Source organism: Marmota marmota, unplaced genomic scaffold, assembly GCF_001458135.2.
Source record: "Marmota marmota marmota unplaced genomic scaffold, marMar, whole genome shotgun sequence".
Classification (NCBI taxonomy): domain Eukaryota; kingdom Metazoa; phylum Chordata; class Mammalia; order Rodentia; family Sciuridae; genus Marmota; species Marmota marmota.
Window position 1 is genome coordinate 48,383,021 of NW_025999990.1, and position 16,464 is coordinate 48,399,484.

Genomic DNA, 16,464 nt, shown 5'->3' on the forward strand with positions numbered 1-16,464 from the left:
ACTGAATAAAATACACACACAGTCGCAGGGTCCAGCACACTGCTAATCAGTGTTAGCCATGGTAATGGTGGTGATGCAGAAATGTGGAAAATGATAACAATGAATAGCCTGTGTTTATTGGCATGGATGGTTTCCTTCCATGAAGCCCCTGAGGATATCCCATTCCTATGCCACCTCTGCATATCTGATTAAAGCCCCCCTGATACCATCCCTGAGCCCTTCCTATCCAGCTTTGTTCAGATTCTTATTGGGCTCTTACTGTGTGACTCAGTATTTTGCTTAGGTAGAAGGAACACAGAGATAAGAGCATGGGTATCTGAATCTATTTTCTGTTCTATAATAAAATACTTGAGACTGGATAATTTATAAAGGAAAGTGGTATTTTGGCTCATAGTTCTGGAGACTTGAGAAGTACAAAATCATGGTGCTGGCAGGAATCTTGTGCTGCTCCAACCCATGGCAGGAAGCAGAAGGGTACACAGGCTTAAATTGAAGAGAAAAACAGGAGGGCATCCCCCACCTTTTTTTTTTTTTTAAATAACAAAATCCCTCTTGTGGTAACCAATCTAGTTCTGTGAGAATGAGAATTTGTTCATGTGAGAAAGGCATTAATCCCTCTTAAGAAACTACTCACTTCTTAAAGAACCAATCACCTCACAACTTAAATGAGAGTCAAGTTTCAATATGGGGATAGATCACATCCAAAGCACAGCAAGAGCTCGCGCTCTCTCTCTCTCTCTCTCTCTCTCTCTCTCTCTCTCTCTCGGCACCAAGAATTGAATTCAGGGACACTTGACCACTGAGCCACATCCCCAGTCCTATTTTGTATTTTATTTAGAGACAGGGTCTCTCTGAGCTGCTTAGCACATCACTAAATTGCTGAGGCTGGCTTTGAACTTAGGATCCTCCTGTCTCAGCCTCCCAAGCTGCTGGGATTATAGGGGTCTCTGTTTTGGAGGGAAGAATGCACATGCTTGTCTGGGGGGGGCGGACAGACAGATATGAGGACAGACCATTTTCTTTAACACGAGGAATGCTCTGCTAGAGATACACCCAACATCCCGTGATAGCATCTAACTCAGCAGAGCTGGGTCTTACTGCCAAGAGGAATTTAGAAGAACAATAGGGTAGGAGGGAGGGAAGGGATTCCAGATAAAAGGAACTGAAGTAGAAAAGGCACCAAATCCTTGAAACAGCCAGTCCTATGTATGGGGAACCCTGTGAGAAGAAAGGGTGAGAAAAACATTGAAGCCAATGGGGCCCAGATGATTGACAAGGATGTACATCAGGGTAAGTCCTTGATTTGGACTGATAAGTTGCACTCAGGAGAGCACCACAGGTGGATTTGTATTTTAGTTACCATTCTGATGGCATTCAAGAGAAAAGACTGGAGAGACATAAGGTGGGTTAATGTCAGGGAGGCCAAAGAGGACAGCTTTGCTAAGATTTAAGCAAGTAATAATAATAATAATAATAATAATAATAATAATAATAAATTTAATATAAAGTTATTATTAGGGCACTAATAGTAGGGAAGGTAAAAAACAAGATGGGTTCAAAAATATACCAGAGAAAAAAGACTGTCACGAGTTGATGTCCCAATTTTTTTCCTCTTCTTCATTTTTACTCAACTTTTAGAATTTTTTTATGGACACATTAATAATTGTCCATATTTATGTGGTAGAGTGTGAAAATTAGATACATATATACAATGTGTAATCATCAAATCTGGGTCATCAGTCTTTCCATCTCCTTGTACATTTATCATTTCTTTGTATCGGGAGCCTTCAAACCCTTCTTTGTAAACAGTTTAATAAAGTGCTGTCAACTATAGTCACTTAACTGTTCTTTAGAGCATTAGAAGTTACGCCTCCTACCTAACTGTATTTTGGTACCTGTTCTCCATCCTCCATCTTCCATCCCCTTTGATGTCTTGCTTGTCCACAAATATTGATTGCATTAATTGCCTAACTCCAAAAGGAGGAGGTCTGCACTGGCTCAGGTTTTCAGCTCAGAAAGCTGCATGGGTAAGGGTGCCATTGATCAATAAAGGAAATAGTGGGTGAAGAAATGTGTGTTGGGAGAGACTGGAAAGAGTGTTGAATAAATGGTAAATACTGTTGGGTACATGCTGAGTCTGAGTTGTGCATGAGGAACTTAATTCATACTTCTGACAATCAGTATAGTATTTGCTTGCAGCTCAAGGGAGATGGGATTAGGGAGAAGTCAAAACTATGAACTTGGGAAAAATCATCTAGGAGCATGGAGAAAATAATCTCCATCCAAAGATGGAGCCCTTGGGAACAGGAACAGTGCAAGGTTGGGCATGAGGCAGAGTTACCATGAGGGAGACGAAGAAGGAAATTCAGAGAAAAAGAGCATGGCTAGCCAAGTCAACCGGAAAAATCAGGATGGTGAGGAGGCCTCGGGATTTAGAATACAAAAGTGACAAGCGTCCTCACCTGAGCAATTTCAGTTGAGTTTGGGGATAAATAATTCAATGGATTGAGGAGTGAATGAGAATTAAAGACGAGGAGATGTTTAAATATTTAAAAGTTTGGCGAATAAAAATAATAATTGCTCAGTTTTATTGAAGACTCACAGGTGAAATTAGGGCTCTCTCTGTTTTGCATATATTATTTCACTTAATTCTCTATAACTCAGTAATGGTGCTGTATTATCTCTGCCATTTTAGAGATGAGAAAATAGAAAAATGAAGGAGAGGAATGAGATACCATCAAGAATTGATCAAGGAAAGAGTTGTGTGTGTGTGTGTGTGTGTGTGTGTTTGTTTCTGTTTGTGAAGGATGAGGTAGACTTGGATACCCTCATACAGAAAGGAAAAAGAATCACACAGAATGAAAGATTGGGATTATGGGGCACTTGGTCAGTGGCTGGGCAGAGTCCTGGAGGAGAAGGGGTCAAGAGCACAAGGGGAGGTGATGCACTTGAAACAAGAAGGACAACTCATCCTCATAAGTGAGATGGAAAGGGAAGGAGATGAGCTTGGCTGTGGAGGGTAATTAAGGGGTCAGCGTCCCAGCCACTCAATGTCATCACCTCAGCTTTTGATCTCAGTTCCCAGGGAAGTCAAAATCCTCACCTCTTTTCCCAACAGGCCTCCTTCACTGGGTTCTCTGCAGCCTCCCACAATCTCAGTTGAGTCTTGTGGATCAAGGGATTCAGGGGAGGCCTTAGACAAGTGAGGTGGGACAAAAATACCGGGAATCAAGAAGGCAACTGAGTTCATAATCAGACCTTTCCCCTCCAAACAAACAGCCCCAGAACACATAGTTTTATCTACAAGAGTCCTCAAATTGGAGTCTCAACTCTTTCAGGAGAATGTGCAGGCACCTGTCTGGTTTTCAGAGACTTGCAGATGATCAGTCTTGTCCACCTGAGGAGGTGACACCTATCTGCCTGACCTCCTTTCTTATGCCACCCACAACCTCCTTCTCCTATCGGACAATACAAAAGCAAACCATCCCCATCCCAGGTCATGCAATGCACTGCCCAGGATGGAAACCCCTAGTGGACAAAAATGGGACGATCTAAAATATTTACACTAGCTTTGAGAAAATACAACTGCTTCTTAATCAGAATTAATTTGGTCACTGATTAACAAATCCTTTGTAACTGTTTTCTTCTCCTTTCAATGACAAGGAAGAAGGAGAAATGCAGTAGCAAACAGTAGTTCAAAGACTTGGAGAATTTACAGGATATATAATATGGTTCTCCATCAATTACAGCTACCTTTGTACCTCAATATATTTTGTGCTTGTCTAAAAAAATGTGAAAGAAGAAAACAAAGAAGGGAGGAAGGGAGGAAAATTGCTGAACTCTCTTTCATTTTAGCAATATGTAATATTTATTCACAAATGCATGAATCACTCTGCTTATATAAAGGGATTGTTTCTCAGTAGCAGTAATAGGTTTCAGTTTGTAGGAATTTGTCTTGTTTAGATCTAGGTATACACTACTAATGATTATAATGATCACTTAATCCAGAAAAATCTTTTTTTTTAAACATACTGTTGCTAGGTGTGGTGGCACACATCTATAATCCCAGTGGCTTGTGAGACTAAGGTAGGAGATTCACAAGTTCAAAACCAGCCTCAGCAAAATCTAGGTGCTAAGCAAATCAGTGAGACCCTGACTCTAAATAAAATGCAAAATAGGGCTGGGGATGTGGCTCAGTGGTTGAGTGCCCCTGAGTTCACCCCCCCCCCCCAAAAAAAAACCCTATAAAGTTATGGTCACCTAAGATAAAAATAAAGTTTAAGTTTCAATGTATATACCCATTTTGTTGCAGTATTCTAAAAATACTACATTAGGGGAATATTCTGTGGAACTAGTAGAATGGAAATAGAAGTTTATGGAGAAAAAAAAGGTGCAAAATGTCCATGAAAGAAAAATTTGCTCCTGTGCTTGTGAACTATACAATGATTGATGGCAAGTTGCTATGGTATTTAAAAAACACACCTAAAAAAGCGATGTCTGTGTTTGATTACAAAAATTAAAGTATATACATGATATCTGAAATTGCTTTCTGTGTAACTATTTATAAGATTAAAAAAAAATTTAGATGTGGATTTTCAAGGAGGACATAATTTTTTCCAAAGTGTTTTTCAGGTGCTACACAGGAAAAAGTGAAGGCCAAGGGTCCTCAAGAGAGTACCACCTTACTCCATACTCAAAAACTTCCCTTCTCCCTCCACTCTGGTTTCCACCAATCCTTCTGGATGGTTTATTAAAAAAGAAAAAAAGCGGGTAGGAGAGAAAGCAAAGACTTTGTTGATATATCAGAGAATGTTTTTGAAACACTAAATGTGAAATTCAGATCTAGATTTCCCAGCGGTATACCCACATTTGCTAGGGGGCCCCACAGGGTATATTCAAGCCCTGATTAGATGCAAAACATCTGTGTGTGATAGTGATTATTTGTCAACATAAGGAGAGACTTAACAAAGTTGCGGTAACTTTTCCCAAGGCATCTTCTTAGCAATATATATTCAAAACATTTGCAGGCTCTCTAATGGAGGAAACGTGTTAAATATTTTGCTGTTAGGGTTCATAGTTTTGGACTCCTGATTTTCCAAATTAAGAAGTTGTAATGACATACGTCATACACTGTTGTCTGCTTCACACCAGAATCTGCAGGCAGCTCTGACATGGCCCTCACATGCTTTGAATTTAGGAAATCCTGTAAGAAACTCAATCTGAAAAATTAGGTAAGGAAACCTAAAATTTTCAGTTATTAAATCTTAAAGAACTACTTGAAGATTGAGTTTGCTGCTGGTTATGCAATCTCCTAAGGCACATTTCCATAAATACAATTTTACAAAATGCATCTTGATTACAATCTGTAGGTTTGATTGGACAATGTTTCCTTAGCAGGACTCCATGGCATTTGAGAACAATTTTCAGTAATCTGGAATAGATACACTCAAAATTTGTCCTTCAGTTATGGAGGCAATATAAAAGGAGAAATAATGAAACAAAACAAGGACAGCAGCCTTCCTCTTGGTAAACAAAACATTTTAAGGAAGATGTTTCCATCTTAAAGAGATGTTCAGCTGCCTCATCTACTTTTTAGCAAGTATTTGGACTTATGAAGTTAATTTAATACTTTCTACCAATCACTCACCTTTTAATTTAGAATTACTGTCATTACTGTGTGCATGACCAAAACAGTAATTAAGAGTCAGCAGGGTTCATGAACAATTAGATTAAAATGTTGCTGAGGCATAATATATAAAATAGTTCCCCTAATTAAAGATATCCCCCATTGTGAATAAGCCGCCCACATGCATGGGCACCTGAGGGACCAAAGGGAGGTGGAGAAAGGATGTGAACCTTCTTCTCTCTTTATGGGAAGTCATAGCACCCTGCTGACTGACCTAGAGACATGTATTTCTCTTCTACAGGGGTGAAAACATCTTTTCTCTGCATTTCCTAAAAGCAGGCAGTTTTCCGAAGCTTTCAATGCCTCTAAGAGGGGGATGTTTATCTGGGATCCCTCGTTGAAATTCATAATATATTTCTGTATAGCAACATCTCATTTAATACAAGAATCGTTAAATTGAACTTTTGTAGTAAACTTCAGTCTTCTAGAACTCTCAGGTTCTTTGTTAACTCTGGCTAACTGAACTTTGCCTAGAGCTGAATTCAAGCCCCTTTCAAACTTGCAATCAATGCTGTTTGCTAAATGTTAACTATCTTTGGCACAAGCTTCCTAGGATGCATGCTTGTGAGCCTTTAAGAGAAGCATCGTTTTGTTGGTGATGGGATGATTATAATTTTTACGAGGAGGTGCCATATGATGATAATCTCAGGATGTCTGCAGGTAAGAGGAACTTTCTCCCTTTCTGCAAAAGGCAATAGAGATACATTGAATTGTCCAAGGTTTTCTGTATCCTCTTTTGCCTTCAGACCGTTTGTGATCAGCGTGCTCCTTTTATCACTATTTCTCACCCTTCCAATCCAATAGTGAAACTTGCTAAAATTACATTTAGAATAAGAATATATGGGCTGAGGGTCATTTAAGTATTCCTGTGACCAGGAAGGACATGCTTTAATACAAGGAATTTGTAACATCTCTTTAGCTTGTTCAGTGGCATTTCTCATTCTCTAGAATTTGGCATTTTAGATAAGACAATCATCAAGTTATTCCAGATAGGAAAGGTGCTGCCTTTCAACACTTCCAAAGAATGATGACTTAAATAGGCTTATAATGGCTGGCTTGAAATACCATTTCTATTATATTTTTTTTCTAACATGAGAAAAATGTATTTAAAATTCTAAAAAACTGGCTTACTAAGCTTCTAGAATACAGCCCATTCTTAGGTTGGAAACTTCCGTTACACAGGTTTTATTTCTCTGCTGTTGCCTGGCAACAGAGATGTGGCAAAAGATGTCAGAGGTCAAGGAGCAGACTAAAGTCATTATGGAAAGCAAGCCCTAATCAGCATTTTCCATCTAACTTTGTAATCTTCAAAATAAAATAGGTTTCATTGTATTAAATGCCTGTATTTTTTTCTTATCAAATGCCAAGATTTTAGAGACATTTTTTTTCCCTGTCTGAATATGAGTCCACTACACATGGGGAATTGTAATTATGTGCATTGCTTTGAAATGGACTTCTCTATTACACTGGCATACTTTGAAGGTTAAAGTGAAAAACTTCTGGCATTCTGTAGTAATGTACTGTGTGTAAAGTAGTTGTGAACACATTTGAAAGCCCTCCAAGAAGTATCAGTACAAACACTGGCACTACACATCCTCACATTGAACCATTACTTAATGGTTAATTAAATTCCATTTTCAAATATATTTGTCTGTGTATTAGAACATTATTCTTTGGGAAAAAGGAAAGCAAACAATTCCACAGGTCTGCTTGTCTTTATTTTGAAATAGGAAGGGATGTGATCAAAATTTAACATTCTCTCTAGAGACTTCTGTTTTGTTGTGTTGTTTTTAGTCTGTTCGGTACCAAATGCCAGGCTCCTAAGGATGCATTGCTCATGGGGAGTTAATTGCATTTCAGCATGATACATCTTAAGACTTCTTTTCCAGTGGTATAACACAATAGGGTTTAATGAGATTTCATCTCTAAGGGCCCAAATGTCTTGGCCCAAATGTTTAACGTTTCCAAATTACTGCTATAAGATTATGGCAACCTGAGTTAGAATCACTTTCTATGTTGGCTTAAAATGGATCCACAATTATTTCTGGAGGGAGTTGTTTTTTTTTTTTTTTTAATCAATGCTAGTTGGTCGTCCTTCATTTCATCTTTGAGTGAAGCAACAGCTGCCAGCCATTCAGAGATGTGTTTCTGAACTTCATCAAAGAAAATAGCTCTGCCCTTTTCCCATTCCCAAATGCTTTGGCAACATTGCATTCCATGTTTTAGCCTTAGACTATCAATGAGACCCGATGATGAGTAGTTCTTATCAAAACCACAGTTGAGTTTTAAAAATAAAATTAAGATGTTGAAAATAAATAAATAAAATGGAAATCTTTCATAAAATTAAAACAACAACAACAGTTGGGATGGGCACAGCAAAGCATGCCTGTAATCCCAGCAACTCAGGTGGCTGAGGCAGGAGTATCACAAGTTCAAGGCCAGCCTCAGCAACTTAGCAAGGTCCTATGCAATTGAGCAAGACTGTTATGGTTTGCATATAAGGTATTCCTCAAAAGCTCATGTGTGAGATAATGCCAAGAAGGTTTAGAGGAGAAAGGATTGGGTTATGAGGGACTTAACCCAATCAGTGCATTAATCGCCTGATGGAATTAACTGAGTGGTAACTGAAGGTGGATAGGGTGTGGCTGGAGAAGGTAGATCATTGGGGGTGTCCCTTTGGAGTATATATTTTGTATCTAGCAAGTGGCATCTCTCTCTCTGCTTCCTGATTATCATGTGAGCCACTTCCCTCCACCACACTCTTCTGTCATGATGCTTTACCTCAAGCCCTGAGGAATGGAGCCAGCTGTCTATGGACTGAGATCTTTAAAACTGGGAGCTGCTAAATAAACTTTTCCTCCTCTTAAAATTGTTCTTCTCAGGTCTTATAGTCATAACAGTGAAAAAAAAAAAGCTGACTAAAACAGACCCTGTCTCAAAATAAAAAGGGCTGGAGATGTGTCTCAGTGGTTAAGTGCCCCTGGATTCAATTCCTAGTAAGACAAACAAACTGTTAGAAAATATATATCCATGAATGAAATTGCCTGAAAGATGTGGGGATCCACCTATTCTTTTCAATTTTCTACATTTAAATCTTGCACAGACCTGGGTACTTGGAGCCATCAACTCTTTGAGAACTGCGTGTACTGAAGTGTGTGTACTATGTAAATAGTACACTATGATGTCACAACCAATAACATGAGCCTTGCCAGGCCATGTCTATAAGAATAGCCACAGATGAAAGTCCTTTTAAGTTTTAAGTATTAGGAATTTTTTTTTTTTTTTAGTACTAGGAATTGAATTCAGGGATGCTCGGCTATTGAGCCACATCCCCAGCCCTATTTTGTATTTTATTTAGAGACAGGGTCTTACTGAGTTGCTTAGCACATTGCTTTTGCTGAGGCTGGCTTTGAATTGATATCCTCCTGCCTCAGCCTCCCAAGCTGCTGGGATACAGGCATGGGCCACCACACCCAGCAGGAAAACTTGTTTTTTTTTAATGTTACAGATATTTCAAATTCTTAGTTTTTTTTCCCTTCACTTTCATGGCAAGGAACCCACACAGCCAAATTTGCAATCTACCTCTGTGAGTTCAAGCATCAGAAGAGATGGTGAGAGAAGAGGAATGGGAGGGGGCCAGGAGGAAAAGGGAAAGATAGGAAATTTTGCTCTTTAACAACAAAAAAGAAAGTAAATTTTTTGGGCTACAGTATCATTTTTAAGGAAAGTCAAGAAAATGACACTTAGAAACTTCTATTAAATCCAAAGGTGACATTTAAAATCCCCACATACCCGATTTGTATAACAGGAGAATGTCATCTCTGCAGTACATATTGATGAAGCAGTTTTGCTAATAGTATTTCAAAACAACTATGTCGCCATTTGGCCCATGCATGTTTGCAATTCTAAAAATTTTCCCAAACCTGTTTCTTTACTTTCCACCTGCAAAATAGAACAGCTTCATTAAAAAACAAAATGCAGGAGCAATACTGAAAAATTTCTTTAGCTAAGTAAAATGGTGATATCTCCAACTGAAGGCAGTCATATAACTCCAATAAACAGGACTTGGTATTTAGTTTAATTACCATAAGGAGGAAATGTAACTAGAAATAAGGATTCTTAGAAGCTGCTATGGCTAAAGATATGATATGGATAAAGAGCTGAAATTTCCCCATATGGTATAGCTCATCAGAGGGAAGGAGTTTTATGTTAGGGTATTTAGAAAGCTGTGTACACAAATTCTTTTCATGATTTGGTTCAAAGCCTTGCAGGCACCTCGAAACTTCCCATTTCCCCTACATACACTATTTCCTATGTATTATTTCCTAAATTTATGCCATCAGGACCCTCACTGCACATGAGAAGCAGAGTTCTAGAGAATCTTTATTATAAATAATAATAATAATATTCTCATTATGCTTACAAATAAGAAAAAAATAGCTACTTGTGCTTTTTTTTTTTTAAAGTCAGTACTATGTTATAAAAATTAGGTGAAGAGTTACCTAATTTCAGTTAGTGGTGAGTGGATTACAAAGCTAATTCAGGTCCTTTGGAAAAGAATTACCTAATAAATGGGAATTTTAATGTTCTAATATTTTCATGTTAAAATCATCTCTGTTAACACTGTCCTTAATAGATAATTCAAGGTCAAACTTCCCTCTTAGTACTACTTTTCTAATTATGTGATTTACTCTCATTCTTTAATCAAAACACAAGAGATGTACCATGGATGTTAACTTCATATTAGAATCAGGTTTAAATAGGGAGACATATATTTTTATATGTTTTATATATCTTCATAAATATGACAGTAAGAGTCAAAGTTATTTCTAATATATACATTATAAATATATATATTATCTATATATCAAAGATAAAATTATTTCTTATATATAGGAAGTCATATGTATTAGAAAAAATATATATTACAAATATATTTTTATATATTATCTATAATATATATACATACATATATATATATATATATATATATATATATATATATAAAATAACTTTACTTCCCCTGTGATCTCAGAGTCAGTATTTCTAGAACTCAGAGTGCTTTCCCTTCCCATTCTAAACAGTGCCTATGCTGAGTTCCTTCTGAGTCTAAAATTTCAATACACCAGATCCCTGTAACAATCCTGGGCCCCAAGTCTCTAATGAACTTCCCAACATTGCACACAGATTGTCATAGTTTCTACTGGAGAATGAAGCCCGCTCTGATTGAGCCAGGAGGGGACCCTTGGACTCTGGCACCTGGTTTCCCGGAGACTTCGCACCATGCGCCTTTCCCTTTGCTTTGTAGACGGGGGTGTGATACGTCCTAGCTGTGGGTATGACTATATGCTGAGTCCTCCTAGCATACCATGCACCTGGGACCCTCTGCCACAGGTCTATGGCTTGTTGCATCATTTCTAGTGTCTCTAACTCATAAAGCGCTCCATAACTTCCTCTGACCATTAGTTCCCCACGTGTGTCCACTAGACACCAGTGTGTGCTCACTACTTAATTTACATCACTGTTGGTGCAGCAGGAAATAGAAGTTTGTGAGTCCAAGTTCTGAGACAAGAAGGCTGGTTTCTGTCCTTTGTTCTTCTGTTTGTCTTACCATTTGCTGTTTAATTCTGAACAATTCATGACCTTGTTAGGTCTTCCTATCCTTACATATAAAACATGACTAAAACTACGGGAACAACTAACATCCAAGAACCAGATTTTGATTTTTGGGTCATTTCTTACTGATTTGTTTCTGAAAGAAACATTCTATTAGAGATGATACCAAAGCTACCCATCTCTTAAAGGAGAGCCCATTTCTGGGTAACTTCCAGTATGGAAATTCATTCTTATATAATTCTGAAAAAATTTCTGGATTCATTGAAAATGTAGTAAATAATCCAGAACTAGCTATTTAAGGGAAAATAGAATATGATGCAAAAATAGGAATAATACATTATCCTACCCTAAGATACTTCTCCCAGATGATAATATTGTTTTGGAAAGTTATAGTCAGAAAGGAATTAAGAGATATCAGCAACTGGTAGGTGGCTCGAAAGGGGTTTGGTTCCTGGACAGCTACTGCCCCAAGTCCCTTAGGATGAGGCAGGTGGTGCAGATAGAAAGTGGCCTCTTCTGAGACATGAGTTCAGAACCCACTTTGTTAAACATGTCCAAACATAATTCACTAAGGGGAGGACTTACTGAGGTGCCTCTCTGAAGTTTTACTGCTTCTAAACATGACTTTGTCCATTAGTCACTTCTAATACCAAGCATTATTGAAATTCATTTTTTTGCAAGGATCAACAGAAGACCCACAAATCCACTGGGGAACCCAGACTTAATATTCTCCAGCCCCAAATAGGTGAGCTGTGTTTCTGGGTAGACCCATTCCTTTGACGTTCAAGTAACATCCATGTTTCAATGAAGTTAAATTACCAGTTGTTTTTATACTTATCTACAAAATAATCCTAAATTCTATTTCACTATGAATTCATAATAATTACTTCTGTATCACTCTTGGCACAAAAGAAAATGAATTATAACTTGTGAATTGCAAAGCCTAAGTCCACAGCATTTTGTCTTTGGAGAGCATTCAAACTTTTCTTTTAACTACTTCCTAAATTGAAGTTGCCATCACAACTAAAAGCTGTTTCCAAACTCTTCAAGCATGTGTCCCTACAAGCAAAGACTTTCTGACAGATGGGTCAGACTGGTTTGTACTAAGAAGGACAAAAGGAAAGGTGAAATGACATTGTAGTTAAACCCCATCTGTTTCCATTTCCAGATTTTCCTACTAAAAATTGAAAAGCACAGCTTTCAAACCAGAGAACAATTAGCATAGCACAGTCATGAATGAACACACATTATAAGAAGCACCATGCACTAAAGAATTATTTCCATATTTCCCTCGTTGAATTTACATGCTGATCTGTTTAAATGTTTATCAAATGCAGAGTTAAAATCACAAACGATTTTCATTGCTCATAGTATGCATTAATGTTAGTGATAGAAAAATGTTACCTCCAAATCCTAAGAGGGACTTTGAACACAGATAAAGACAGATGAGAGAAGGCATGCTGCAGTGCAGCACTTTCCAAGTTACTGTAGCATTGACGCTCCAGCTCCTACTCCTCCAGGAATATTCTCAGTGAAGCACAGAAAGATCCAGGGTGGAAAAAGCAATTGTTTTACTATGACATCTAGACTTTTTTCCTCTTGAATTCAACACTCAAAAATCAAGACAGGAGCAGGCAGTGTTAACTGCACGGCATTTTATGGCGCCCTTCAGGTTCCTCTAACATCTTTCCTGGTTCCCAGGGTAGCTTCTCCGCATGACTATGCAGCTTTCTCCAGAGTACTGTGGAAGGAGATTCCAGCAGCAGAGAAACAGAAAATCTACAATGTCACAGCACTACCTATGATCCCTTGGCTTCCAGAAATAGCACAGAATCTTTTGCATGATATCAAGTTTTCAGTTGATATATATATTTTTTTCTGATCATTTATTTTCCCAATTGTCAAATTAATATACCATCAAACATCTAGAGACGGGGTTATTAAGATCAACAGAATAATTATACTGATTTTTTCCCTCTTTATTCTGCCAAGAACTCTGTTGAACCATTTCCCCTCTACTTTCTTTCCTCATATTTCCTCCAAGGGAATCAGAGTTCATTTAACTTGCTTTATTTCCTAAAGTACAACAATACTTGTAGGACAACACTGGTCACACCGATAAGCTGAGAATATCCCTTAAGCAAATGGGGCAATTGTCCAACAGAACCAGTTTACTGATAGGAGGCTCCAGAGTGGGCCAGGCCCTCAGGGAATGAGAAGAAATCTTTACTGATTGTCCATTTTGCTCCATATTAGTATTTACAGTATCATGTGTAATGCTAATTTAATCCTAAATCCTAAATCAAGACTATGACCGCTATATTATCATCACCATTTAAAAAAATATTTATTTTTTTACTTGTAGTCAGACACAGTACCTTTATTTTATTTATTTATTAATGTGGTGCTGAGGATCGAACCCAGGGCCTTGTGCGTGCTGAGCCACAACCCCAGCCCATATCATCACCATTTTTAACAGATGCAGAAATGATCTCAAAATGAATGAGGGGCTGGGGTTATAGCTCAGTGGTAGAGCGCTTGCCCCGCACACATGAGGCACTGGGTTCAATCCTCAGCGCCACATAAAAATAAATAAATAAAATAAAGATATTGTGTCCATCTACAACTAAATAAAAATTAAAAAAAAATGAATGAGTAACTGGCTCCACATCTCCAACAAATCAATAAGAGAATCATGACTCAACAAATAATCAAAAGATATTTCATGGCAGAGAAATTATATAATGCCCAAAGCATGAGAAAGGCAGTCAACATAGTTTGCAGTCAGGGAAATGTAAATTCAAATCCCTTGGCAGTAAATGTGATCTTGTAGTGTAAATTAAAGCCCCAATTTTATACCCATTCAATTAAGGGAAAAAAATTTGTAACAATTTCAAGTGTTGGATGGACAGTAGGTCCATATTCTAATGATAATGAAAAACAGAGGCAACCTAACAGTTCGGTCCTGTATCTTAAAGCTGAACATTCACACACTGTATGACCCTCAGCAACTCTACTTGATCCAAAAGAAGTTCTTGCACATGTTCATAAGGAGTTTTAGTCATGTTTAACAATGCTAAAATAGATTTCTCTGCAACAGCACAAGTATGGAAACACCCAGATGCTCATCAAGAAGGGAGGGTAGACAATCAACAAATGGGCCAAGGACCTGAACAGACACTTCTCAGAGGAGGACATACAGTCAATCAACAAGTACATGAAAAAATGCTCAACATCTCTAGCTGTCAGAGAAATGCAAATCAAAACCACCCTAAGATACCATCTCATTCCAGTAAGATTGGCAGCCATTAGGAAGTCAAACAACAACAAGTGCTGGCGAGGATGTGGGGAAAAGGGTACACTTGTACATTGCTGGTGGGACTGCAGATTGGTGCAGCCAATTTGGAAAGCAGTATGGAGATTTCTTGGAAAACTGGGAATGGAGCCACCATTTGACCCAGCCATTCCCCTTCTTGGTCTATTCCCTAAAGACCTAAAAAGAGCATGCTACAGGGACACTGCTACATCGATGTTCATAGCAGCACAGTTCACAATAGCAAGACTGTGGAACCAACCTAGATGCCCTTCAATAGACGAATGGATAAAAAAAATGTGGCATTTATACACAATGGAGTATTACTCTGCATTAAAACATGACAAAATCATAGAATTTACAGGGAAATGGATGGCATTAGNGAGAGGAGAGAGAAAGAAAAAGAGGTGGGGAGGGGGGAGGGTGGAGGATGGGAAAGGCAGCGGAGCACAACAGACACTAGGATGGCAATTTGTAAATCAATGGATGTGTAACTGATGTGATTCTGCAATCTGTGTATGGGGTGAAGGTGGGAGTTCATAACCCACTTGAATCAAAGTGTCGAATATGATATGTCAAGAAATTTGTAATGTTTTGAACAACCCACAATAAAAAATTAAAAAAAAAAAAAAAGAAGGGAGGGTAGAAATAAACAATAGAATAAAAAAAATATATACATCAGCATACCACAGTGTAGACGAAACTTTGCAATAAAAAGTTAGTTTCAAAGGATTATGTTCAACATCTTTTTAAAAGTTAAAAACAGTAAAGATTTAAAATTTTCTTTTCAGAATGTGTATAAATGCATAAGTTTGCATTAAATGGAAAGTAAAAGAATAACAAAATGGTACTCAGGATGTTTGTGTATGTCCACTAGAGATTGGAGGAGATGAGTAAATAGCTAGAAGGTCAGATGAAGAGTACAGGTGAAAGTTATTTATTGTCAAAACCCTGGCTTTTGTTTGGATCTGGGTTTGTAGGTACTTGCTGCATTACGTAAAACATTTAAATAATTATGAAATAAAAAATAAAGAGGTAACATTGATGAAGTGTGTCATTAAACAAAGATGACTAGCAATCCAATTTTGTTTATCTGAAGTCCTAAAAACACCCAAAGAAGTAAGTTAAAAACAACAAATAAGCAAAAATACAACACAGGTCATAGAATGATGCTTTCAGGACTCAAGTTCAGGTCTGCAGACTCCAAACCCCAGGCTGCCTCCAGGCAGGGCCACTCTTCCTTTCTCAACTAGAGACACAGGACAGCACACACTAGTCCCAATCTCTCAGGATGAGAGGGACCCTGTATGTGGGTCACAGACAGAACTAAAAAATTATTTTTCCCAAATAGTGTCAAAAGGCAGGAAAGATATGACTAGACTAGCAGATTTTTGGGACAATGGAAAGACCGGTCTAGGCTAGAATCTTGACCCCACCTGACCAATGCCATTCAGTCTCTCAGCCTCAGCTTCCTCAGACTGTGAGGATTGGAGATGATGTTGAAAATGACATGATCATAATGACTAATATTTTTATTTGCTTGCTTATAAGCCAAAGATTTACCAACACTGTAAAACATGACCTTCACTACAATCTATGAGGCATGGACTATTATTATTCCCAATTTAAAGATAAGGTGATGGAAAGAAAAGGGGGTTAAGACATTTCCCTCAGGTCATAAATTATGATGAAAGATGGGAGAGTCTTTAGCTCACTCTCTCCTGCTCCATTGCCCATGCTTTATATATATATATATATACATATATATATACACACACACACACACACACACACAGTCCTTACATGGATACATACAAGTGTATAGATATACACATATACACACATATGT

At 37.9% G+C, this 16,464-nt stretch overlaps 1 protein-coding gene across 26 annotated transcripts in view; it reads right to left on the minus strand.

Annotated features, from left to right (window-relative positions):
• Positions 1-16,464, minus strand: part of Epb41l3 (erythrocyte membrane protein band 4.1 like 3) — a 226,521-nt gene that overhangs the window by 161,157 nt on the left and 48,900 nt on the right. For 12 of the 26 annotated variants that reach the window (XM_048806536.1, XM_048806532.1, XM_048806535.1 and 9 more), the window contains exon 1: positions 12,707-13,018. The exons of 1 other annotated variant lie outside the window; for it this stretch is intronic. In XM_048806536.1, the coding sequence (XP_048662493.1) occupies positions 12,707-12,761 (55 nt within the window). In that variant the 5' untranslated portion in view covers positions 12,762-13,018. Of the gene's footprint in view, positions 1-12,706; positions 13,122-16,464 lie in introns of those variants that run through there. 13 more of the 26 variants (XM_048806513.1, XM_048806508.1, XM_048806520.1 and 10 more) reach the window with 11 other exon arrangements.